The sequence below is a fragment of the Apus apus genome, chromosome 8 (genome assembly GCF_020740795.1).
Source record: "Apus apus isolate bApuApu2 chromosome 8, bApuApu2.pri.cur, whole genome shotgun sequence".
NCBI classification, from domain to species: domain Eukaryota; kingdom Metazoa; phylum Chordata; class Aves; order Apodiformes; family Apodidae; genus Apus; species Apus apus.
This window is the reverse complement of record NC_067289.1, coordinates 5,042,474-5,068,542: the sequence shown is the minus strand read 5'-3', so window position 1 is coordinate 5,068,542 and position 26,069 is coordinate 5,042,474. Positions and strand designations below refer to the sequence as shown.

At 43.8% G+C, this 26,069-nt stretch overlaps 1 protein-coding gene across 1 annotated transcript in view; it reads left to right on the top strand.

The window, feature by feature from the left end:
• Nucleotides 1-13,127: 13,127 nt before the first annotated feature.
• The window catches only part of GPC1 (glypican 1), a 200,817-nt gene continuing 187,875 nt past the window's right edge, over nt 13,128-26,069 (top strand). The window contains exon 1 of the mRNA XM_051627041.1: nt 13,128-13,675. Coding sequence (XP_051483001.1) covers nt 13,519-13,675 — 157 coding nt within the window. The 5' untranslated portion in view covers nt 13,128-13,518. The remainder of the gene's footprint in view (nt 13,676-26,069) is intronic.

The following is a 26,069-nucleotide window of genomic DNA, read 5'->3' as shown; positions in this document are numbered from 1 at the left end:
AAACAAGCCAGAATGACACATCCCTTTATTCATGCAGAATCTCCTAGAACAGTAGGTGTAAAATAAGATTTTGGATTTAGGACAGAGAGAGATTAATATTACGGGTTCTGGCCAGAAAAATGTACTTTAGGTAGATGTGGTGGTCTAATGGGTTTAGTAGAAGCATGCTGTGCATATGTAGGTACATCACCAGGCCAAGTCCCTTGTGCTGTAACTGCTGCTTTCAAAAGCTAATGAGACAAATATAATTTTGTGATCCATCTCCTAGAGTCCTCACAGAGCTCCCTCTCCTTTGGGATTTGGGAGTGAATTGAGATTTCAGGTCAGACTGCTATGAAGTGCTAAGTGTTGGGCTGGGGTAGGGAGGAATAAAGACAGTTCTTACAGTGGGTGGCTACTATTTATATACAGTGACAAAAACAGGTCCTTTCTGCATTTGCATGTGTTTCCAGGCAGGTAGAGCACAGGGAGCCTGGCCTTGAGCTGTTAGTGTAGTCAGATTCCTCTACACTGAGAGAGCTGCCCCAGTGGGCTCCCCATAGCCCTGGCACTGACAGCCCAGTCTGACAATGGGGCAGGCATTGAGGGCTCGCAACAAAGCCTCAAACTGTTCCCACCACACTAATGAGCCTCCAATGGGCCAGCAAAAGTGACCTTCTGCTGTCTCTGCCTGGTCCTTCGTTACCATCACATCAAGTCAGATTTTCTCAGGTCCCACCCCTCATATATCTGTTGCTCTGGCCCTAGGAAGTAAGAGCAAGCCTGGAGTCTATCCAATAATCCCAGCAAAACTGTGATTCCCCTAAGAAACCGGTCTAAACTCTATTTCTATAGCAGAGGTCCCAAAAAGGAGTAAAACCAAAATATGTGTTTATTCCTACATCATCTCAAGGAACATTAAATGTGAAATTGTATCTCAGGTTTAAAATCTGGTCATTGCCACTTGTTCTGCTGTCACTTGTCAATATTCAGAGGTTCCTCGGAGGATCTCTGCGCCTCACCAAGTCAGTTTTGCTGTGCTCCCTGTCAGCTTCAGGGTAAAGAGCAAGGGGGAAATTGGCAACCAACACTCAGGGATCAGAGGTGGAATAAAGTGAGAGTGGTTGGAAAAGCATTAAGACCATGGAGCTCAAGAGCACTGAAAACCCAACAGAGAGCTAAAGATATATTATAGAAGTGCAGTTAAAAAATGCTCAAGCTCTGAGACATGAGGAATGGTTCTAAGTTATAGCAAAAGCTGAAGAATCTGTAACTATTACCAAACAAACATAGAAGATCAGAGATGGTCCCAACCAAGAAGAGGCAGAAATAATGGTAAACAAACTGAGATACAGATTACAAGTTTTCTGTCAGCTGCACTGGTTAATACTAGAGCAGGAGCTGTGGGAAGCCATGAGGTTTTGCAGATTAACTGCTGTGTCTGTCTCACATTCCAGAGACAGGGACAAAATTTTGGGAAGTGGGGATTAAGTTTTGAGTATGTTATTTAAGTACATAATAAGGTAATACTCATTACAACTGCTCTAAAACCTGGGTAGGCAATCTGCTGCTGCACCCCTTTCTTGTATGGATCAGCTGCTGTTATTGCATTGCTCCTATTAAATATTGGATATATTAAAAGAAGGAACAATTTAGAGTACCTCTGACTACTCAGAAAGCAGTAGCCATATGTTTCAGAAAAAAAATAACTCTCTTCCTGTGCCTACTTGAAAAGACAGTGGTGGTTATTCAGTATGTTCACTGCACGAAGAGTAGCAGCTGGGGGCAGAAGGGATTTTGTAGCCCACCATCCTACACAGCTCTGGCCACTGCACCGGAAGATTCTGGCTTTGATCTCCTAGCATCTGTTGGACCAACTTATTTTTAGATGTATGTCTGCTAGGGATTTTAAAACTTCAAGAAATGGAAATTATAACACATCCCTGAATGGACTGCTCTCATATCTACTTCCCTGGTGATTAAAAAAAGAACTATTCCATCTCATTGAATTGTTCCCATTCAAAGGTTTTTGTTATGCCTGTCTCTTTTGGGTAATGAAGATGTCTGCTTTGAGAAATTCCCTCCCCATGTACACACATAGCACTAAACTCACTCTTTAACAGTCTTGGGGATTTATAATGGTTGCCTGATGCTTCTCGTTGTAGAATTCTTGTCTTCTGAATTGCTTATTTTGCTGACCTGGAACCAGTTAGAGTGATTTTCCAGTCAGAGTTATTTTCCAGGCTAAATGACTGCTTATGCCATTTTCTTTTTTTTTTTTTTAGTTTTTCAGCCAACATGAATTGGTTATGTACAAGAGTAAGCAGAGGAAAGCACATAATTTGGTTTGTTTGCTTTTAGTGGTTAAATGAAAGAAAGCAGCCTTGATGAGCATTTGGAAAGGTGTATCTTTGTTGTGGAAATAAATTCCGTGGTGTTTTGAAGTGCTCTGATACCATCTTGCCATTGAAAAAATAAAATAATAAAAATTAATTGTTCTGCCTTCAAAGCTAGACTTGGTTAAAGTTCAGCAAACAAGGCAGCGTTTGGGGCCTTGCTGAGAAGCACAAGGTTCAACCAAAACGTTGAATAACTACCCGGTGTGTATGGACTGTCCATTGTATGCTCAGCTGGAGCAGATATTTTATACACCCCAACAGATGTACTTAAAGGCTACTGCAGAATGTTCTGCAGAGGTGATAGGTGTAACTCCTCTGGTACTCTTGCTTTGGAGTGTCTCTGTTTGACCCTGTGAATGCTGTTGTTTTCATGTTGTGTTTTGTACGTATCGAGCCAAACAGGCACACTCTATATAGTCTGTCGACATCAGGTGGGTTTGCAGCTCTTTTGCAGCCTCCCTCTGTCTTGCCAGTGTCCTTTCTCTGAAGGATGGTGCAAAGTTCCAGTAATGCCCACACAAATAGTTGCTGTGCAAGTGCCATCATTCCCATGATACATTTTATTGGCGAATATCAAGTGTATCTGGGGCTGCTCCTGATGCCAAAGGCTTTTTAAGATGTGCTGAGCACTTCTCTGTCTCGCTGAGTTCAGCTGCTGTTGACAGCTTCAAATACCTTGCAAAAGTAAGAGCTTGGCATATAAGGCAAGTGAGACAATCAGCATTTTATGCATGTCAGGATGTGATGATGCTTGTTTTAATTCATTCCCCAATAGGTTTTCTTGCAGAAAAAAAAGCTCTTGCACTTAATAAAGTCCGTGCTTTCAACCAAGAGGCAGCAAGTGTAATTATAGACTGTTTATGAGCAGGCTTTTGCACAAAAGAGTTATCTTTTGCTCTAGCCATGTTTGTAACCTGTTATATTTTAGATTACTCAAATAAGACTTCTTTGTTGTTCACATAAAAATGTGCACCATTGGTTTCATGCAGGTAATTGCATTATCTTAAACAATGGGTTCTTCACATGTTGTAGAGCACAGATATGCTTTTAAAGCCAGGTTGGGGTCACAGCATGTGTGTGTGTGCAGGCAGGCATGTACGTACATGTGCACACACACCAGAACTTCTGTGATGGCCAGTGGGCCACGCTGGTGGCAGGTGGAGTTACAGTATTTTGGAGGGTGAGGATGGGGGGTTGTGGACAGGCTGTTAATGCAGCTTTCACATGTTTTCTGCTGATGAACTGTGAATGATGCAATATTGATAGAGGAGGAAAGGGTTGACTGTCTGAAGTGAAAATGCAAGGAGACATAACTATTTTATCTGGGATCATGTCATCTGTCCCTAAAACAAGAATGTTGTGTCAGAGACCCCAAAAGTGTAACACTGACATCCCACGTGCCATTTCTTTCCATAGAAGCACTAACATTGTTAACAGTGGAGCCCTATGATCAGTGAAAAATGTATTGAGTTTAATTCTCCTTGACACTGGAGAATCATTTGTATTGCCCCACCATGGCAAGTCTGTGCTAGCAACCCTGGCTCTGAGTAGAGAGCATTTTATTATTTATCATCTTTAAGCATGTTCTTCTCTGGAGAAGTGCTGCTTTTAATGATACATTTTCAGTGATGTGAATGTAAAATACATCACAGCTTCTGGTATCTTTAATTTTATGGATGGCACAACTTAAAATTAGGAACATCAAATAAAATAACTGCTGTTGAGAGTGAATAAAAGTTGGCAGGTATGGCAGTTTTAAATAGACCTATTTTCACCCTAAATATAGCCTGGTTTAATTGAAATCTAGAGGTAGCTGTGAGACAGCTGCTATATCAAAGATCAGTGACAACCTGCTGAGGTTAAAAGAATACAGGCTGCTTGTGTCTCTATTGAATAAAGTGGCATCACAGAGAGCAGAACAACACATAGATTGATGAAAAGTTAAGTTTTTAAGACTGATTTGAAAAGCCCTCATGGAGTTTTACTTACAGTTTATGTCTGTCCTAGTAACAGATGTTAGTGACACAGACTAGCTTGTAGAGCCCCTAGCATGTATGAGGATTTAGAATCTCACTACAGGGTCATCAGCACACTCATTCACATAGTAGAGGACCACAGGTGTGAAAATTGAGCTCTTTCACAATTATTTTCATAATGGATGGTGCATGGACTGGAATAGATTTGGGCTGATTTTTTTGCCAGTCTCTTAATGCAAGTAACTAACTGAAAAAACCCTGAAATACTGGGAGGGGGAGGTGTTTGAGAAGGACAGGCTAAAAGAGCCCTGAACTCTACTCTGACTTTGAAAGAAGGGATTACAGCATTTTCTTGGAAAGGGAGTGAGTACTTATGGCTGTGAAGTGGCTTTGCAGCAGTGTGGTGCTCAGCTACTTCCCAGGGTTAACCTGCAAGGGATGTTACAGTGGAAGGCAGGTCACAATTTTTTTACAGGGAAGTACTTTACAAGTGTCTTAATTGAGGTGATTGTGTGTTTGTATGTTAGGAGAGTCAGGAGAGAGTCTCCTGTTTCCATCAGGCTGGAGCTAGGAAGGACAGGCAGGCAGAGGACATATCTCTCTCTGACGCTGGATCAGCCTCCTAAGCAGAGAACTCTGGATACACTGGTATCCAGTACAGGTCCTCACTTGGTTAAGCAAACACATCAATTTTCTAATAGTGTTTATGAACATGTCCCAAAAGTAAATTCCTCTCACTGGTCAGAACGCTTTACAGGTGCTTTGCTTACCTCAGAGTTTATCAACCTGGTCAACATGACAAAACAAAAGGCAAGGAAGCCCAGAAATGAAGCATTTCAGTAAGAGTGTTTGGGAGGACATCAAGGCTAAAGTACAGGGCTCTGTTGCAGGAGCTAGACTTTATTTTCTTAAATTCTGAAGACATAAGCTATGAAAAAATAATTTATTCCCTTATCAATTGCATGTTCCATTAAGAAACCACTTTGCCTTTTTCAGTTGGAGCAGCTATAGTTATGGAGGTGCCTAATTGCTTTGGTTTGATAACAGATTCTCATACTAAAGATACATGGTTTATATATATTGCATCAACAAACAATATTTGTAAGCTGCTACTCCACTGGAGGGAAGAGGGAACACAGCACATTAGGCATCTTGTGTTTTTGCAAATCCATTTCTAAATCCAACATTGACGTTTTCGTGTTCCTTTGTAAAGGAAAGGATGCTCTGTTTCATTTGGAATCTGAAAGATAGTATTCATCACAGTGTAATTAGTTTTATATACACCTAATATTGGGAAGAAGCTATGAGAGCTGCCCTTTTTTTTTGGGAAAAAAAAAAAATAAATATGACACTGTGGGTTAGTAATCATTGAAAGGATCAAAACCAGAAAATCTGGCCCTGATTTTAGTCTCAAATGTGAATCTGTGTTAAAATTTGTTGAGGGTAGAACATCAGTCTCCAGGGTCAGAGAACACTGTGGAAGTATATTTATTATATTGTAAGCTTTTTTAATTTGTTTTTTTTCTTTTAGCTCTGATAGGGAAAAATCAGGAGAGTGGGAAAGGGAAAAGAACAGTGCAGATGAAGCAGAACACAACAGCCACAAATAATCCAGTATTTCATAATTTCACACTCACTAGACTACAGAGGCATTGCAAGCTGTGGGGAGAATAATCTAAGAAGGGTATTGGCTTGACAATGGCAACATCAGAGCTTAAAGAGGTCTGGCAGCTTTCTAAAAGTAAATGTGTGTCCTTCTTTCTCTGCTCTATATAGATGAAAGTGACCTCTGGAGATAAACTCTACTGAACCCCCTGAAGTAGTTCTGCAGTGTAGTTTTTATTTGTACAGTATGTGAAAGAAGAGCTCAGATTAAATTCCTGGCCTTTCAGAAAAGTTTGTCTGTTCCTTAAAAAAAGAAACAATAAGAAAAGGCTATTTTATTTTAGGGCTGGAGCTTCTTTCATGGTCCCATGATCTCCTGAGTTCTTTGGCTGGCCTGTGACCTTTCAACCTTGCACTACATGTTTCTTTTCTAAATTAGCCAGTGTTGAGACATCAATGGAGGAATATCAATGTTATTATAAAAGGCATCATTCTCTCCCAAAAATGTCAGTGTGAGTGAGTCATTGCACCTAACTGCTTAGCTTTTGTAAGGCAGCAAGGAAGATTTGAAAGAGTGATCCAGGGTCCCCCTACTCCACCAACTTCTCTTTAAAATGCTTCAAAAATCAATGTCCCTGACATCTGCTACAGTAGAGTAAAAGGAACTAAGCTTTGCTCTTTTAGCCACAGAAGAAAAGTCCTGCCTAAGGCAAAACTATGTATGTGATGTAAAAATACATAGTTATTACAAACAATTTCTTTTCAAGGCTATGCTCAGAAGTAGGACTGTAAAAACAAACCAGGCATCAAACAGAAAACCCTTTAAGAAAGAGCTAAGTGTCCTGGTGAGTTCTATAATTTTTAACACCCTGTCTCTCTGTATCTCCTTTTATTTATGCTCTCTGGTTTCTAGCAGGTTGAGAAAATGAAATCAGATTAAGAACTCTATCTTTAATCTTAAAAAGATGGGTTTGCATTGTATGGCAACTTAAAAAATCCAGCACTGGATGTTTATGTAGTCCTAACCAAAGAAACGTTGCCCAGAGACAGTAACATTGGATGAGAATGTTGGATTATAAGGATGCTGAATCCTCAGCCAGGATAAACTGGTGTACCTGAACTGGCATCACACTGTCTTCTGAGGGCTTGGCCTTTGAGTACCTGTAAAGTTATAGAATCACAGAATGGTTTGGGCTGGAAGCAACCTTAAAGATCATCTAGTTCTAACCCTCCTACCATGGGCAGGGATGCCTCCCACTAGACCAGGTTGCTCAAAGCCTCATGAACATTTCCAGGGAGGGGTCATCCACAGGTTTTCTGGGCATCCTGTGCCAGTGTCTCTCCACCCTCACACTAAATAATTTCTTCCTAATGTCTGACATAAATCTACCCTCATCTTTTTTCCTCTCATCATATGATTCCCTGCCCTTGTCAAAAGCCCCTCCCCAGCTTTCCTGTAGCCCCTTCAGGTACTGGAAGGTGCTCTAAGGTCTCCCCAGAGCCTTCTCTTTTACAGGCTGAACAGCTCCAACTCTCTCAGCCTGTCTCCATAGCAGAGCTGCTCCAGCCCTTCGATCATCTTTGTGGACTCATGCGAGTGGAGTAGAGGGGGAGAATTGCCTCCCTTACCTGCTGTCCACACTTCTTTTGATGCAGCCCAGGATATGTTTGGCCTTCTGGCTTTTTATGTAGCCATAGTGGATTCATACACTGTCTTTGTGTTGCAAAATGCGTAGATCTTAAAATAAAAAACATGCTGGCCCAGATCCATTCCAGCTGTAACTCTATTCGTGTGTACACTTACCTCATAAGTGAAGCTGGCACACATCAAAAAATGTATGTCGCCTAGTAATGATCTTACAAAATGGGGGAAAAGGCATAGGAAGGACATATTTCCAAACTCAAAGTCAGGTTTTCTCCCTTGTGTGGGAAAGGCTGTTAGCTGTCCTGCCAGCCAGCTGGTGGCTGACCCTTGGGTACCTGCAGCTCTGGCTGACACTTACTCAGCACTGGGTAACTTCTTCAGCACAGTCAAAGCCTGGAGGATGAGAGCCTCAGCTCAGGACTGAAGATGTTTGGTGCTTTTCAGTGCCGTGTTGTCAGTCGTTCCTAACAGTCAGTTCCTCTAGAAGCACAGGTTGTACCTAACTGGATGTGAGGGGAAAAATAAACACTTGAGCAGAATGTAAGATAATTGTATTAATTCATCTAAGTGCTTTAGTCTGTAATGTTTAATGTAGCAACAGCTGAGGATAAAGTGTCAGCTGAGAAGTCCCATTAGCATTGCCAGATGCCTGCACTGAGATTTATTTCTTCATGCCTATAAGTTCTTTTCCCACAGAAGTCTATGAGATGTGTGTCCCAGATCCAGATGCCCTGGACCAGTGCTCAGGAACATGCTGTTGAGCTGGTGTGTGTAGGAACAGGGGATGTTTCTACGGGCATTTTTATTGAGCAAATGCCCAGAGACTGATGACAGTGAGAATGAGGGGAGATTTATCCTTGAACAATCCCTTTCAAAAACATAAAACCTAAACCAGATTCAGTGCTGTGTCCATATTCTTTGTTCAATGTTGCTTATGTTTTGAGGAGCTGTGAGTGGGAAAAGCTTGATTGAAAGTCATGTCCAGAAAGGATGAAATGTGCTTCCTGGGGCAGACCCAATTAGCAGCAGTTTCTGTAATGAGTTTATGGCATTTATTTATTTTTTGGCCTTTAAGACGTCTTTCTGCTGGGAGATCTCTGAGTCATATATAATACAAGTACAGTCCTGCAGGGTGGAGGCATTTGTAAGAGGTCATTAAAGCAATACATTCATTTAAGTCGCTGCTGTAAAACTGGGTTGTTCAATTCAAAATATAGCACAGAGTGCCAATTACCTGCATTAGCCAGATTCCCTCTCTGAAATAATTTAGTTTTTCATAATGTCCCTCTGCAGAGTACCAGCCACACATGGGACAACTAAGCATTGTGTTTAAAGGGAACAGGTTTGGCCAGGCCTTGGTGTACACTGCTGTACTTGCCCTTGGTGCGGCCCACTTTCCTCTTTTCCTCAGCAGCCAGAATTGTGATTGTCTTTGCCATGGCTGCCTCAAGACCTAGAAAGGATCCCCAGATCTGTGCATCACCTGTTATTGAACAATATTCTTGATTAATCAACCTTGGCACACAAATCTCAAGTTTTAGCATTTCTGCAGGGCAAAGATTAAGTCAGTTGAGATCAAGCCAGATTTGTCAGTTGTACCTGGATTTCTCAGCCATTCAAAGGTGACTGAGCTGATACTTTTGGTGACCAAAACAACCAAGACATATGCTTTCTCTGCATGTTGGAAAAACTTCATGGAGGAATGTGTGCAGAGGGGAAGAAAGATCCAGTGAAGGAGTAAGCAGCTGTAGATAGCAAGGTGTAATCTAGTAAATCCTCGGAAATAACTTAATTAGATTTGATTCAGCAAGACAAATATCCAGCTTCTGCAGTCAGTGATGGGGAGGGGTGGATGGACAGGGAGCAGGGGGAGAGCTTTCATGAATCCTACAGGAGACAGTTATAGTAGAGATTAAAATAAATGGGCAGAAAAGGTACTGAGATACTCCTACTTTGATGAAAGTTTTTAATCTAAAGGTGCCAGATTTTTTGATGTTTCCAAAGATATCAAAAGTAGCATAAAACAGGCTTAGGGGAAGGTGCCACAGGTTTAATTACATGGCATTGGTGAGAAGGAGGAAGTTGTAGCCCACTTAAGTTTTGCCCATCCCCTTTCCCACCCCACTCCCCATTCTGTGCGAGCTCTATACTTCATGTAGAGTGAAAAGAGGTGGAAAGACCACTGAATTCAAGTGGGAATACTCTATGCTTTTCTGTGGCATACAGTACAATTTGATACAGTTATCTGGGGTTTTGGCTGCTCTGCTTTTGCTGTCAGACTCCAGGTTGCTGTAACTCAGCATAGGTACATTTTGGAACCAGCTGGAGGTCTGGTGGGTGTAATTGTGTTGCTGCCTGTACAGTTCTTGATCTGTATCAGTATGAAAAAGAGAGGCATGTCCACTGCATTGTGAAACTTTTGGAAAGCACTAGAGAAACAGAAGATATCCCTGTGAAAGCTGAAGTTGTACAAAGCCTCTGTTCAGTGTTTTGTTTTTTTAAGGGTAGGTTTCCTCACTTGTGCCAGATTATTTGGCTGCTCTTCATCATTCTTGCTTCTTTATAATGCTTGGATCAGCTTTTCAGTGGGCAGCGCTTTTTGTTGAGACTGTCAAGAGGTGAACTCCACAGCAAGATGGATTTTCTGTCTTCCTCTGACTATCTTGCTGGCTGGCTGTTTGCTTTTCTCCTCCTCTGCATTTTGTCTACTCATGTTTGTGTTTTACTATGCTTCTTTTTATCTTCCCCACTTTTAGCTCCTTATGCCCATTGTTGGATAATCTGTTCGCTTATTGCCAAGCTCCATTCTCTTAAATGAGAATGTTTAGAAAGTGGATTTAGTCCTCAAATAACGGGAGACATTAAATTTATAACACATGCCAAAAATACGTTTTCATCATGCACTTTGAAATTGCTGATTTCAGTTTGCTTAAGATGTACCTAGTCCGAATCCTGCATGTGCATACAAACTTTATCAGCAAAGTGAATAAACATGCCTCCTGATTCAATATTTGTTTGCTCAGGATTAGTCCTGTATAGACTTGCAGATAGTTTCTCTGTTAAAAAGCTTATATCAGCTTGGGTTTATATTTCATTTGTCTACCTATAAGCTTCTCATTATACTAGTATGTGAGCATCTCACTGGCAGGTCGTCAGACAAGAAGCACTCTTATTCCTGTTTAGGAGGTAAGTGACCTGATGATGCTCACTGAATCATGGAGATTTGTGGCATAGCTTGTTCTCCCAGTTCTAGCTCCTGAGGTGGGTTTGGGAGCTTGCAGTGTGATCTGTGCTGGCAGTTGGTAGCCTAGTGTTTCTTTTTTGTAATAGCAGAGAGCAGGTGAATGAGCAGTGTATGTTGCGGTCTCTCAGGATTTTATCAGGAATGACATTAGTTTAGTCCCTGCTGCTGCAGGCATTGTTGTCACCCAGCTTGGAGAAGTCAGATGTATATGAAGAAGGGAAATACTTCTGTCTGTGAAATGATCTATAGTTCAGGGGATGGTTTATAAGGCCAAAACCCAAGGGTTTCAGTCCCAGTTTTTTCCCTGTCAGCAGCAGTGTGATTGTGGAGCGCTTTGTGCTGCAACCTCAGGGTGCAGCTGTAGTTCAGAGAGAACTTCCCCAAGGTTGCTTCAGGCCAAACAGGAAGCAAGCCCTCATTACACAACAGTGACAAGTATCCAACCCTGGGCTTTGAGAAGGAAAAAAGAAAATTAGGTACTACTTTGGTCCCCTGTGTCATCCCCAGTCATTCTGTAGCAGCTAGACCAGATAAGAGGTTTATGACTCTGCCTTTCTTTTCTATCAAGTACTTTGTCTCTTTGGAGTTTGCATTCCTAGAGTTCATTCCTCAGCAGACCCAAGTGAGAGCATTAACTGTGTGTCTCTCAGTATTTGATTTTCTAGGAGGAGGAACCAAGATCCTGGTGTTCTTGTAGTCCTGATAATATATGTATGGATTCCTCTGGTGCTTTTTTCTGCTGTTATTGTAGTTGGGTTAATTAGATGAAATCTCTGACATAGGTCTCTGAATGATGTGTTCAAAGCCAGGGGTTGGAAAAGAGTTATGGCTATAAAATTAGAATAAATACCCAGAAGTAAGGGCTGAAATAACCTGGTGCCACATAACATACTTGGTAACCTGTTACGTGTGCATTTATAAGAGATTGCATTTACAAGAGATTCTTTAAAAAACAGGGTGGGTCAGACTTTGTATCATCCGTGGCAGATTTTTTCCCCTCAAATTTCCAGGAGCAAGACCCATTTCCATGCTCCAGAAAGCTCACAAAGCAAGCTCCAGCATCAGGTGTACCATGTTATTGGGACTCTCTAAGCTTTGGGTTTCTAAATTGTGCATCACTGAGAGATGCAGCAAGAGACCAAAAGGTACAATATCATCTGTAAAAGATGTTTATGTGGTGTAACTGGCTCATGGTTTTTATAAAAAACTGCAGTTTGATCATCTTATCTGCTCTGTCATATCTCACAGATGAAACTAATTAGAGAGATTTCCTAAGAAATAATTAGGCAATTTATAGGAAAGCAACACATTTTCTCATCCCCACTGCCATCCTTCCCCTCCCAGACGCTATTAAGTTTACTGTCACTTCTCCCTTACTAATTCCTTGGGAGAACAAGCAGTTCTGAAGTAGCAGAATGAATGCTCAACTTTCCCGTGTATTTTTCCATGTTTGAGTGACTGACTAGTCCAAAAGGTACAATCTCAGGTACATTTTGCATGGTTTTGGGGGGGACTGTAGTGACGGTAGTGGTGTTTCTGTGTGTGCTTTCTGATGACTAGCAAGGTGTAAACTCACCTGAGTGCTTCAGCTGAGGCACAGGTAGGTTCCCTTTGCTTTTTTCATAGAGAACAACTGCTCTCAGAGGAGCGATCTGTGTGTCCTCTATCTGCTGAGAAATGTGCGAGCTCGTTAAGGGGCAAACATAGGGACATTACCTTAACAGCCCGGTGATCCCCAGTGCCTCCTTTCTGTGGCAAGCAGCTGAAAACACGGCTGGCAGAGCTGTGGAGCACCAGCTTCAGAAGCTGGCAGGCTGCTTTGGGAACAGAACTCCAAAGCTGAGGATCTGTAGCTAAAAATCACCTCTCTTCCCACGTCTGCTCTGAAAGGGCCACTTTTAGCCTCCCCAGGACTTCGCAGGGAGTTGAGTGCCCGGTTTCACTGTGTCTTTCCCGAGGGAAGGCGCTTCCTGAGGGTCCCCGTTGTGCCCGGTCCCGCTCCCGCTGTGCCCTGCGCCCGGCCCCCGCCGCGGGCGAAGGGCCCGGGGCACAGCGGGGGCGGGACCGGGAGCGGGGCGGGGATCGGGCTGCGCCCCGCGCCGGATTGGCGGCGGGAGCGTGATGCCACGTCCGGCGGGGGAGCCCGGCCTGGCTCGGAGCCGCCCCGCCGCCCGCCCGGCGCAGGTGGAGCGGAGCTGCCGCACGCAGGGACCGGCCCGGCCCGCCCCGACCCGCCCAGTCCAGCCCGGCCCCGCCGAGCCACGCCGCGGGAGCAGCCCCGCTCCCCGCCCCACTCCCCGCCCCGCTCCGCCCGGCCCGGCGGCGCCGCAGCCGGCAGCATCGCGGCGGGACTGCCTGGGGATGCAGCCGCGCTAAGAACAAAAGCCCTCTGCGCGGTCACGCTCCGGAGCTTTAAACCAGCCCGGTCCGGCCAAACTTGGATCCCTGCCCTCTCCGGATCGAACTGCCCGGCGCCTTCCCCGCTACGCCCCGGGCAGCGGCAGCGGCCGAGAGCCGGCGTCCCGCTGCCCGCCGTCCCGCCGGGGCTGCCCGGGCAGGGAGGGGGGCTGCGCCCCGTACCCCGCGCCGCCCCGGGGACCCCGGCCGCCTCACCGCCGCGGGACCTTGGCTTTGCCCTTCGCACGGCAGGTGCGGGGCCAGCGGAGAAGGATGCGTTTCTTCCCGTGGGGATTTTGGCTGCTGTGTGTCGCCTCCGCCCCGGCTCGCAGTGACAGCGGCAGCAAGGCGAGGAGCTGCGCCGAGGTCCGGCAGCTGTATGGGGCCAAGGGCTTCAGCCTCAGCGGCGTGCCCCAGGCCGAGATCTCCGGTGAGTACCGGGAGCGCGACGGTGAGGGCGCGGGGAGGGGGCTGTGAAAGCCCGGCCGGGGGTTTCCCCGGGACGGAGCTGCCCGCGGGGCCGCTGCAGCCCGGGGGTTTCCCCGGCATGGGGCGGGGAGCGGCCCCAGCGCTGGAGTTTGTCTCGGGTCGTGGGCGGCGAGAAGTCGGTCCGAGAGATGCCCCCGCGGGCCGGGCACCTCTCTGCTCCCCTGGCAGCGCATCTGCCCGGCTGGAGGGGGGATCTCTCTCTCGCCGTGGCGATGCAAACGGACCTGTGAGAGAGGGGGGGTGATGGCACCGAGCGTTCAGCGGTGGCTTTTTTTTTTTTTTTCATTGTCTCATTTCTTCTGTTTCGAGTACAATTGAAACGGTTTCACGGTTTTGGTTCAGGAAGCAGGATAATCGGACTGTAATGGGTTTTGGTGTCAGAGCTGGAAAATGCCACAAGGTTAGGAGAGAGAAGAACTGATTTATCTTGGTCTTCTTTTGTATGGGAAATAAACCTATAAATGGCATTTGTCACTTGTTAAAAATGAAGCAGGACTAAAATGACCCCGTGTCAAGCTTGTGAAGCGTAGGCGAAATGTGAACAACCTACATCAGAGTGTGTCCTCTTCTTTCTGATTTTGGTCAAATCTTGGGTCATTTCAGAAAGCCACTGAAATACCAAAGAATATTCAACGTCTGGTTTGTGTTGGGTTGTTTTTTTTTTTTTTTCTTTCCTGAAAGCTTGGGGGGAAATATGCTGGGGTGTTGTAATTTTGTTTTTATAATTCTAAGTTTTGACCCATATCCAAGAGCTTTCTCCTCACTTGTGGGAGCTTCCTCCTTCAGACAAAGCATAGAACATGCAGGCGTACGTGCCAAAGCCAACCTACAGGGACAAGCCAGTAAAATTGCACTTTGTAGTTCACATCTAAGCTACAGAATGCCTTATGTTGAATATTTCATTGTGCAGTTTTCCAGGGAAACCAATTCATTATCTGACCCATGAATGGAAAAGTCTGAACCATATACATGTCTTATAAATGTGAACAAATTAATACTTTCTTTGTCAAGTTGCAGCCAAGAGTAAATTTCCAAAATAAAATGAGCAGTCCTTGAAGTTAAATGGGGGAATTTCAAAATCATCTGAACATCACTATTAATAGAACAGTTAATTCAGTTGAGCAAGAAAGCGGCTTTTTAATAAATTTGCATCTAATTATTACAAATACGAGTACATTAGCAAGTCATGTTTCAAGTGGAAAGTTCTTAGAGAACTAAGTGTTTACAAATACTGGGGGTGTGGGGTGGTACTACAGGGGCAGCCCTTCAGGGTGACTGAGCTGCAGTTCCAGGTATCTTATCAGTGGGGAGTTAGTTGTGCCTAGAAATTGCTGAGGTTCAAATAGTAACAGGGGACACAAAGGTTTCTAGGAACCAGGAGTTTTGTTTCCTACAGTTTGTGCTACGAGTGTGTGCACTGGCAATCTTAAGCAGCAGTAGTTAAAGTTACAGTGTCAAACTGGGCATCTCTGGCTGTTGCTGTAAACAGGGAAACTGTAGATAAATGCTATAAAAATTTGAGGAATACCACATGGAAAGTAATATTAAGAAGTGCTTGGAGGGAGAAGGTTCCACACACAAACCTGCTGCTGATATTATTTGCCTGGTATTTAAAACAGCTAACAGACTTAATGATTTTCATTGCTAATTACTATGTGTATCTTCTAACTGATACTTATTAAGGAATGTGCTTTACTCTTGCTGTAATACCTACCTAGTACAGTAAAAACACTGCCATACACTAGTACTAACGTCAGAAATATTCCTAATTCAATATAGTGGTGTGTATCATTGTGTTTTGTAGCAGTTGTGCAGTTGAGTGCAGAAGTTGACGCTTGTTTTGTTGTCTCCCAAAAGTAGCTTTGAGACACTCCTCAAGTGTCCTCACATGCAGTAAGTACACGATAGTGCAGTTTACAATTCCACATTTTGTCAAAATACTCAATCATGGCTTAAGACTGGTTTCAGCAGCATTAGTTCATCTTGCAGGGTCGTAATCTGTGTGGAGCCCTGTCAGGTTGTACCCGACCGGCACCTGCCAGTGTGTACACAACATGCAACAACTTTTGGCTAAGTTGAGAGATGATTATTCAGACCGTTCAGTGATGGCCCTAGCTGGACCAGTGCTAGGGTTTTCTGATAGCGGCCTTCTTCTCCATGTTGTTAGGTTGAAGAGCTACTCCAAGAACCGTGGTTTTGTCTTATTTCCAAGCCCTCCAGAGGCAAAAGCCCTTCACTTTCTCCCTCTCCAAGGGAAACATGCTCTTCCTTCTCTTTGCATTGCTTGCCCTGAAGCAATGGGGAAAACTCCTTTCTTAGCCCCACGGCTGTGTCCCCGAAGCAGTGCTGCCATGCTGCGCTGACCTTGCTCTTGTCTGCTTTGAACTGTCTCTAGGCACTGCTTGGTGTGTGTTGCTGTCACACCAGCCTGGCACCAGGAGCCAAACCACAGGCTGCTTGCACCCCCAGAACTTGACTTCAAAAGGAGTTTAGTAAGCTCCTGTGATGCAGGCTCTGACTCAGGCTGAGACGGCTGTGTTTGTGTTGGTTTCAGAACGCTTATTGCATGCTTCACACCTTCTAATCTGTATTCTTTGTTATGATTTAAGAGGATTATGAGTAATAGAAAGTCTCCATAGCTCAGCAGAAGGTAGTCCCTGCTTATGACTGCACAGATCAGTTAGAGAAGCAGTCACACAGTTATTAGCTGGCTGATAGATAAACAGCTGGTTCAGGGATAGACTCTTCACTCACCAGATTTCTCATGAACAACCTAGACAGGGGTTTCTGTTTTTTTGCTAATGTTGTACAATGCCTTTAACATGTCTAAGCACTTTAAATGTGTCAGGTGCTGTTATTAAGTGTGTTTAGGGAATGCACAAGGTGTTATATCTCACTACTTTGAAGTCAATGGCAAAGCTCCCAAACATGAAAGAAGCATCTGCTTGCATTTAGTAATCCTGACAGAGATGTGCAGCCAGAGTCTCCAGTGAAGATCTGCCTAGAAGAAAATTTCCAAGGCTGAGGGAGATGCTCCTATGCCCCTTGGGTTTGGGAATGTTTCAACACTTGCACTTTCATAAGACATGCGAACTTGAGCAAAGTTTTTCTTTGTGTTGGAGAGTGTTGCCACTCAGTGGCTTGGTGACCCCCACCCACTTTCTATGATTGCTACAAAATACAGGAAAACTGTTTGAGAACTTCCAGATGTTCTGTTTCCTTTCAAGTACCTTCTGTAGGTAGCAAGCCTCAGTTCCTGCTTCCCACATTCTGGCCACCTTCACACCATCAGCCCATTGCAGTGACTGAGAGAGGTGCCTTGTTCTAGTTGTACTTCTTGGTGTGTGTGTGTTAAGGGCTGGTCTTGGGTTCACAGCATGGTTTGTGATGAAGGTCAGTGAGCCTACAGCAAAAATACTGTGCTTTGGGCAGGATCTCCTGCTTTCTCTGCTGACTTGATGGAGTGGTTTAGGATTACTCATGTCAGATGGGTGACTGCTCCCCAGTGTCTTGAGCAGAGATAGTTCTCTCCTGAACTGAAGAGGACTTGAGAGCTGTGTTTTGATGTGGATGTGCTTGGTCCTTGCTCACTGTTTGGGCTAGGCTTTTGCGTTGACTTGTTTATTCCTGAGACTTGGCTCACTGCTGGGTTGAGCTTGTTGACAAAGGCAATGGGGGTAATTCAGTGAAAGAAGAGGAGAGTACAGAAAAAATTTCTGGGCTGATTTCTGCTTATGCCATTCCGTATCTCATGAGTATGCTTCCCTGATTCCCTAACTGAAAGGAGTCAGAACACTTATTTTTTAATCTTTTGGCCCTTTTAGGCTGCATAATTTGGTTTTGTAATGAAAACATTGTCAAGTGCATGTGTTAGAACCATTTGGAGGAGTGTTAGCTAAGTAGAGAACAGGTCTGGCTATAGATGGGATTTGATGAGGCTCTCAGCCGAGCTGCAGTTTTGGGGGGCATTTGAACTGCTGGCAGTTGCAGCATGAAAGGCATGAATGCAAGGAGGGAAACCTGCACTCCCAGGGAAAGATCTTTACCACTTAACTGAAAGGGGACACACTTGCTCCAGCACTTTTTGAGTTTTTTGTTATATTTGGTTTGTAGTTACTCAAGGCAGGCAGGATGTCTCAGGATTAGCTGTTTACATGGTGAACTCCCAAGTGCAGCATCACCCCATTTACGCTAATGAATTTTTTAAGGGCAAATCGGAATGGCCTATGGAGCCTGTTTGGTATAGAGTGCTATTTCTGATGAGGCGTAACATGGGGAATGTGTATTTTCCTCCATCTGGCAAGTATATTGGTGCAAATGTTAGAGGAGGTCATGCTGAACTGTGTGTCTTCCTTTCTGTTTAACTTAAAATAGACATAGAAATTTGCCTATTTTACACTTTGTGATTGTTTTGTGAATTTGTGACTGCAGAATGTGTGCATACAAAACTATTACGAAAATGGGATTTCTGGAGAAAAATGGGCTCCCTCCAGCGGTTAGTTGCGGGAGTGACTGAGTCTCGGAGGAGCCTGTGTCTTCACAGACCCAGTGCTTACCTAAGCTGTGTCTGAAATCTGGAAAGCTTTGTACTTGGATATTCGTTAGAGTTTTGTGGTGTTGACAATATTTTTATGAGAATCTGCCTTGCTGTCACTCTGATAGGGATGACTAAGCTCTCACCACATAATTATCCTTATCTGCCATGCCTCACAAAACTATTTCAACAGCTCCTTTTGTCGGTGAAGCAAAAGCCTCATTCTTATTTATTTATTTATTTTTAAATTTGCATGCATGTATAGCTGGAGACACCCAGCACCACCACTGTGTGAAACTGTAGAGCTCACCTCATCTCTCCTCCTTTTCTTGTCCTGTATGTGCCCTGCTTTGTTTAAGAATACATGTCACTCAATCTCTGGATGCACTGGATGTGTTTCATAGGAGATGTGTGGCTTTTGGCAGGGATTGTGGAACAGTTGGTTTAATGTTCTGTCTCTTTCAGTACAATTGCCTTGCATTGAGGGGACCGGATAGATATATTCCTCTGGGTAATTTCAATAATTAAGTGAGCTTTGACTTAGCAGCTCCCTCCCTGCCTTTGGTTGACTTGATTATCAAAAATGTGTATTTGGAGCCAAGGGTTTTGTTATCCTCGCAGATGAAAGCAGAGGGCACGGAGCACCTGCCCACCAGCAGCAGTGAGCACAAGCCCTGCACCCTCCCCACAACTGCCCATTGGGGTAGCATCTATTAAGTAGCATCTATTTTTATTGCAGCATCAAAGTGCATTAGGCACAGAATGGAAAGGCAGGATAAAAGGATGGCCACAGCCTGAGAGAGCTGTTGGTCTGAGCAATAATCCTGACCCTGCTGTCTGTGGTAGTCTCAGCACTGTGTGGCTGGGGCCAGAGCTGCAGTTTGGTCTCCTGGAAGCAGCTCTGGTGTTCCTGGGCCTTGTTTTGTAGGATTGTGGAAGTGAGGAGCAGGGTGGGCAGGAGGGCAATTGGCAGGTGTTGCTGGTGTAGGGAGAACTGCTGTATCTGCTTTCAGCATTCAGCTGAAAACACTGACAGGGAATTTCAGGGGAAAACCAGAGAATAAGACATCCCAGTTCTGTGGAAATCTCCAGACTTCCTGGAGAAAAACAGCTCTATTTTCTATTTGCTGCCCTGGCTCCTACTGAATGCAATATATTTCTAGATGTTGGATTTCTTTCATTGTCCCAGAGGTATTTTTGTGTACCTCTAGCAGTAAGGGGATGGTGGCAAGGCAGCGTGCTGCTCTGGCCTACAGCTGGCCATGCCAGCTCTGCCCAACTTCAGTAACAGGGCATACTTTTCCTCCAAATGCCATGGCTCTCTTTCCCACAAGCAGGAAATCAGCAAGCAGCTTCCAAGATGGTATGTGCATGTGTTACTCCTGGTTGGAGAAGCAGTAACAAAAGCCCCTGCAGAAAGTTGCGTTCAGGGGCAGGGCTGGGCTCCCCCTGCCCTGGGAGTGTGCAGAGGTCCTCCTGTGTCCCCTTGAGTGTTCTGTGCTGCAGCAGGCAGGAAGCAAACACACAGAGTCACCTTTTTGGCTTTTCCCAAGGCAGAGGGTCTCCTTAGTCAGGTGTTAATTCAGGAAGGAGTTGAATGTGCTACTTCTGGTTGTGTAACAGCAAAGCTAGGGAGGATGCTTGGTGCTGGTTCAATCTGCCCCTTCTGAGCCTTCTGCATAGACAGAGTTTTTTTGAAAATCCTAAGCAAGTCCCTGCCAAGTTAGGTCAAAGTTGGGACATCTTTTTCAGTGCTGCTTCTCCAAATACTTGCTACCAGGCATAGCTATGAGAAGGAAGAAGTGGTTCAGTGGGCAACCTGGTGGAGCAGATGTGCTGCCTGCTCAGGTGGTGGCTGGGAGCAAGTCTGTACCGAGTCTCTTCGTCTTTAAATCTCCCTGGAAAAAGTCACATTCCTGCTTTCCTGTCTGGAACTGTCTTTCTGATTGCTGTGAGGATAATAGCCCCATTGCCATGGGGACAGACCTTGGGGAGGGAGACCCTAAAGCTTGCAGGAACCCTCGTAGCAGTCATTTAAAGATAATTCCATCATGTTTTGTAGGAAGTTTGCAGAAAGTTGCTGCAGCTTTCATTGCATTAGGACATTTCCCCTTCTAGTTAACATAAATAAATAAAATCTAAAACTTTGTGGAAGCAGGAAATTTGCTTTGTTTCCCTTTCACCTCCGAACTACTGGCTATCCTCTTCTGTGATGTGTCTGCTCAGACAGTTTGTTGCTCAGAATATGTTCTCTGACAGGTGAAACCTGTCTTTAAGTAACATTTGATTCCCAGGGAATCGGGTTACCTCTGTTGCCAGATCGTTCTGCAAAAAATAATGAAGCTTTAGACCGCAGACACTTAACAGTGCTTGTCTATACGTGACTGAGCTGTGGGCTGGGTCAGTCCCTTCTGCCCAGTAATGTGTGCCTGTTTTACCTGGATCTCTTCAGATATGGAAAGCTGCTGGTTTTCTTGGGTTTTTTTTGTTTGTTTGTTTGTTTTTTCTTATGATTTGAATAAGCTGCATGTGCTGTGACAGTTATTCACAACACTCTCACTCTGAGTTCTAGAAAATACATCAATGACAATTGTGTTGGCTCTACAGAGATTATAAAGCTAATTTAATTTTTGTACCTTTTCATATACAGTGCAGCATCAATCAAAAGAACAGAATTACCCAGCTGTTATAAACTATGCTAGCAACAGGAGTAAAACTTTTTATTTTTTTTTTAAATTGCCATGCATTCTTCTGAAGTATTGAAAAAAGAAGAAAGGAACAAAAAAGCTTTACTGTGGTTTCAGGGAGCAAGATGATAGTACTTATGCAGACAGTCAATCTTTTATATGACTAAAATGCAAGTACTCTATGACAAATAGCTTTGGCTTGCAAAAAATTGGTATTATATAGGATTGTAAAACTATAATGTATTATTTTAGTTGGAGTGTTTCTACTAGTTTTACCAGAGTCTCTTGCCTTCTAGCTGGAGCAGACAAGCATATTTCAAAAATACAAATATTTTAGAAATGCTTTTAGTTGTAAATTTTGTTTAAAAAAAAAAAAGCAATAAAAGCACTGTCAGAAATTAAGATTAACTTTACATTTAAAAAAATACAGCTGCATTTTAAAAAATACATCTCAAAGATACTTCAGTCTGTTCTGCTCTCAGTCCATGTTGTTGCAGTAAAGTTTGCAGTGATTTGATTGTATAATTGGTTCTGAAGTATAGCATAAAGTGAATCTTGTACAAGTGGCAAAGAAGAGCTGCTGTATTAGCATCTCTGGTCTATTCCTGCTGTCTCCCAGATAAGTTGAATGGTGGAAATTGGGTGCTGTAATTACCAGGAGGGAGGTCTGGGTCCTAGTCCCCATCTGGATGCAGATTTTCACCACAAAGCTGAAAAAGCCACATTGCTGTTTTCAGCAGTTTCCTCTACCGTAAACACTAAATTGGAGTGACAGGGCTTGAATAACTCATGGGAAGTTTGGTTTATTAAACTCTAGTCTCTAGATGTAGGAGTGCCTTGAAAGAGAGCAGTGGTCTTCTTCCTGATGCAGTCACTCGCTGTGCACAGCTGCAGGAGTTTAAAACAGTTGTATAACCAGTTTAGATTTTACAAACATCTGCTTGGATTTGTGACAGAATACCAAACAAGCCCTGCAAAAAAACCCCAAAACAACAAGCCCTCTTGCTCCCTTTTCATTTGTGGGAGGTCTCTTAAGAGGCTTCCATGTTGAGGGAGAAGGAGGCTGGTATTTTTGTTAGAGAGGCTCTCTAAGGCTCAGCCATAGCTAGAGGCTCATCTGCTGTGAATTTGAGAAAGGACTGCACAATAGTGGGAACCCGTGGGTAGACATCCCATAGACTCAGCCGCAGGCTCCCCAGGGCCTGTGTCCCATCCTGTCTGAGTGTGGTAGGATGTAGCAACCTCCTGACTGCTTGTGCTTTGTGGGCTTCGTGCGGCAGAGAGATGATAAGTGCCTAGGGAGGTCAGAGAAGTGTTCCAGTTTGCCTTTCAGCTGCCACTAGTGTGTTCCCTATATGAATCCAAGCCCAGCTAAGCAAAAAGCAAGATGATGTTCCATAAATATATGCATGAATCTCTGTAACACATCAGGTAGTGGAGTCCCTGCACATAGGGCAAGAGTAGGGGAACCCACTGGTCCCTCAGTACTGCCCTGTCCCTCAGTGCTGTCCTTGGGTCAGTGACCAGATTTTACATTATGTCTTCCCTGTGTGTTTGTCCACTTTCTAGGCTTTGCATTAGTTTGATTTAGAACAGTGACTGCTGGACTCATTGTGCCTCAGGAAGCAGTATTTGAATTTATTTGATCAGTCAACAGTAAAAAATAACTTCATTATCTTTGCTACACATTGATGTTAGGGGCAGAAAAAGTTTGGATGTGGAAAGTGTGGATTAAATTATCCTGTGTGCTAGACTTTATATGGGTTGATAATATGTGATGCCCCTTATTAGACACATTAATGCAAGGTGGTCAAAATTATGTTATGCATGGGGCATTGGAATTAGGTGTGGGAGAGCAAAGCAGAGTACTGCAAATTGTTCTTTAGTTTAGGTTTACCTGGCAAGTCTTTTCCTTTACTAGTTGCAGAGTATGAGAAATTAACCAAATCATGCTAGAAGAGGACTAGTTTATGTAACTGGTGTCCAGCCTCAGGCATGTGATAAGCTGGTGGCCTCCTCTCCACTTCTCTCTCCATGAAGCTTCACAGCCGCTCCTTGCCATGTTGACTATTGCTCTGTAGTAGGTTGTAGCAAGGAGGGGGTGGTTGGTCTCTTCTCCCAAGCTGACAAGTGATAGGACAAGAGTAAAAACAGCCTCAGGTTGTACCAGGTGAGGTTTAGATTGGATATTTGGAAAAATTTATTCACTTAAAGGGTTGTCAGGTACTGGAGCAGCCTGCCCATGGAAGCAGTGGAGTCACCATCCCTGGAGACATTTGACAAACATGTAGATGTGGTGCTGAGAGACATGGTTTAGTGGTGAACTTGGCAATCCTTTCGGATAAGGATGGCTGCCTGTCACTGAGTGGACTGATTTTGCTGCTCTGGCGGACAGTACACTCAGCAGAAACCTAAAAAAATGTGTTAATGGCACTTTTGCAGAACTAAATAAAATGACATTTTCATTGATAAATCTTCACAGGTGTTGGCAAATATAAATAAGCAAAGCTTAAGCTGTGACTTTGCTCTTGTTTAAATAAACAGAGAGCAAAATACCCTCAGACACAAGGCACATTTCAATTGTAAAGCAGGAAAGAAAGCCATGGAGTTTAAATGCAGTATCATTCTTCCCACTCTCCTGAATCAGCTGTCAGGAACTTGAGTTTTGTCTTAGTAACACTGCTGCTACTGTTTGAGTTGCACTGAAGCAATCTCCTGCCACAGTCATAAATATTTTTCACTGTTACCAATGCACTCTGTGACAGGGTTTAAGACTTAAATATATCTGCTGATGTATACATATCCAGCAACATGGTGTCTTGTGTTATCCTGCTGTCACTGATACATTTTGAGCATGTTGCCTCACTCCGGCTGATTTGGCTCTCCTTTGTGTCAGTTAGAGAAAAACATCTGAAATGCCCCTTTCTGATATTCTTGATGGGAGCAGTGGTTGGTTTCAAGCCTCCTATGCTTCCATGTGCTGAGACCCCTACAAGAGGAAACTTGTGGTGTGCATGAAAAGTGTTCTTGTGTTGTTTTGTAAATTGTGGGATGCAAGGTTTGATTAACTAAATTTCAAGAAAATTAACTATTTTCATGCATCATTAAAAAAAAGAGCAAGTGTGGAGTGCCTTATACCCTTCTGTTCAGTGATTGTGAGGCTCCCTGTGCAGCATGATGTCCAACTCCAAGCTGCCTGCAAAGAAAAGATATGGCTGTACTGGAGTGAGTCTGGCAGATGCCAACGAGGTGGTCAGGGTGCCAGAATATGTGATGTACAAGGGGAAGCTCTGAAATCTGGGTGTGTTCAACACTGAGAAGTAAAGTCCAGAAGAAAGGTGGCTAGGGAAGATTCCATTGCTATCTGTAATTGCTTCATGGGTGGGAATAGAGAAAACAGAGGTAGCCTTGGGAGGAGGAGGTGAAAGGACAGCCTTCCAGTACTGCCATTTAAGGTTTGTATTTTTAAAATTTATTCCTTAGCTTATGAAATACGAAATCTAGTGAAATCGGAGAGGAGAATCCATGTTCTTCTACATGAGTAAAAACCCATGCTGGTATTCCAGAGATCTGAGTTCAGTTTTCTACTCTGGCACATGTGTCTGGCATGACCTTGGGCAAGTTGCTTAATCTGTCTGTATCTCCAATCGCCATCTGTGCATAGCTGTCTTTAAATTATACTATCCTGTTTTTGTAATTTGTCATTAAATTATAAAGTCTTGGAGTACCAATTCTCACTGTTTCTCTATATTTCTCTGTACAGTACTTAGCAAAATGGGACCATAAATCTTCATCAGTCCCGTGATACATGAATAATAAACAGTAACAGCATAATTTAGGGCCACATTCTGCCTCTGTTCTCATGATGTATAACGACAGGGGGCTTTTGTTGATTAAAATGCTGTGCCGTTCAACCTAACGAAGATACATGGGCCTTACTGAACAGATTTTTATGAGCCTGTTTTTGGCTCTTTTGGTTTGTTGGATTTTTATTTTGTTTCATCATTACTTATTGATTGCAGGTATCTAAATAATGTGCTTGGCAGATCAGGGAATAATAAATTCCTTTCATCTGTATCACTTTCAGTTTAATTACTGTTAACTCATTGCTAAGTGCTTAGTTCAATGGATAATGAACTCTGCTCACTGTGTGGTAGAAAAGAGTTGGACTACAGAGAAAGAACAGGATTCTCTGGTTCTTTTGAAGATGCAAACCAAAATTGCAGAATGCCTGAACATTTAACTGTAGATTGAAGGTTACCAGCAGGCTACCTTTGCAGGCTTGAATATAGGTTAACATTATTTCCATGCCTGGCCTTGCATTACATTTGTTGCTTTATTTTTAGACAGTTAAGAAACCTTCAACTGCTACAGAGACAGCTGTTTTTGTCTTGATTATAAGACATTGTCTAATAAAATCCTATGTAGTACAGTCCCAATTATTACAGACAGACTTTACATTTGTGACTGTGGTAATGCTTGCCATGTTAAACTACTTCCTGCAAAGTTTAATGGTGTGTTCAGACCTTCCCATTTCAGCTGCAGCCAGGGAAATAAATACCTTGTTGTCTCAGCATGTGCCATGCTGCTGAGCCTGTGGGTTGTGTTTGAAGATCACCTACATCTCTGATTTCTTCATCCTGTGATTTTGATCATCTCTTCACCACAGAAGACTCAGTGAGCCATGCCCAGCAGGCGCTGGCTGTCCTGCCGTGCTGTGCCAGTGGCAGCTCCTGGGGCAGTGGTGGTGCAGAGGGAGCTGGTACCCACCCTGGAGAGCACACAGAGGTCGGGGTCACCCCCATCACCTCCCTTTCATGTCAGCAACTCCATTCAACCCCTGAAGCCAACATCCACTGTGCATATAACTCAAGCTAAAATACACCAGTGTATTTTTAAGCTTTCTTCCTAAGGCTGGGGAAAGCTAGACACCAGAAGTTAGACGAGGAAAGCTAGACACCAGAAGTTAGAGGAGACTAATGTACCAGGGAGGGGAGCAGGACGTGTGGAGTCACTAAAAATGAACGGGAGATTGTTCATCTGCTGCTGCCTGTGCTTATGGCCTGGCAGGCTGGCTTTACCCTGCAGCTGTTCACACAGGAATTTGAAAGAGA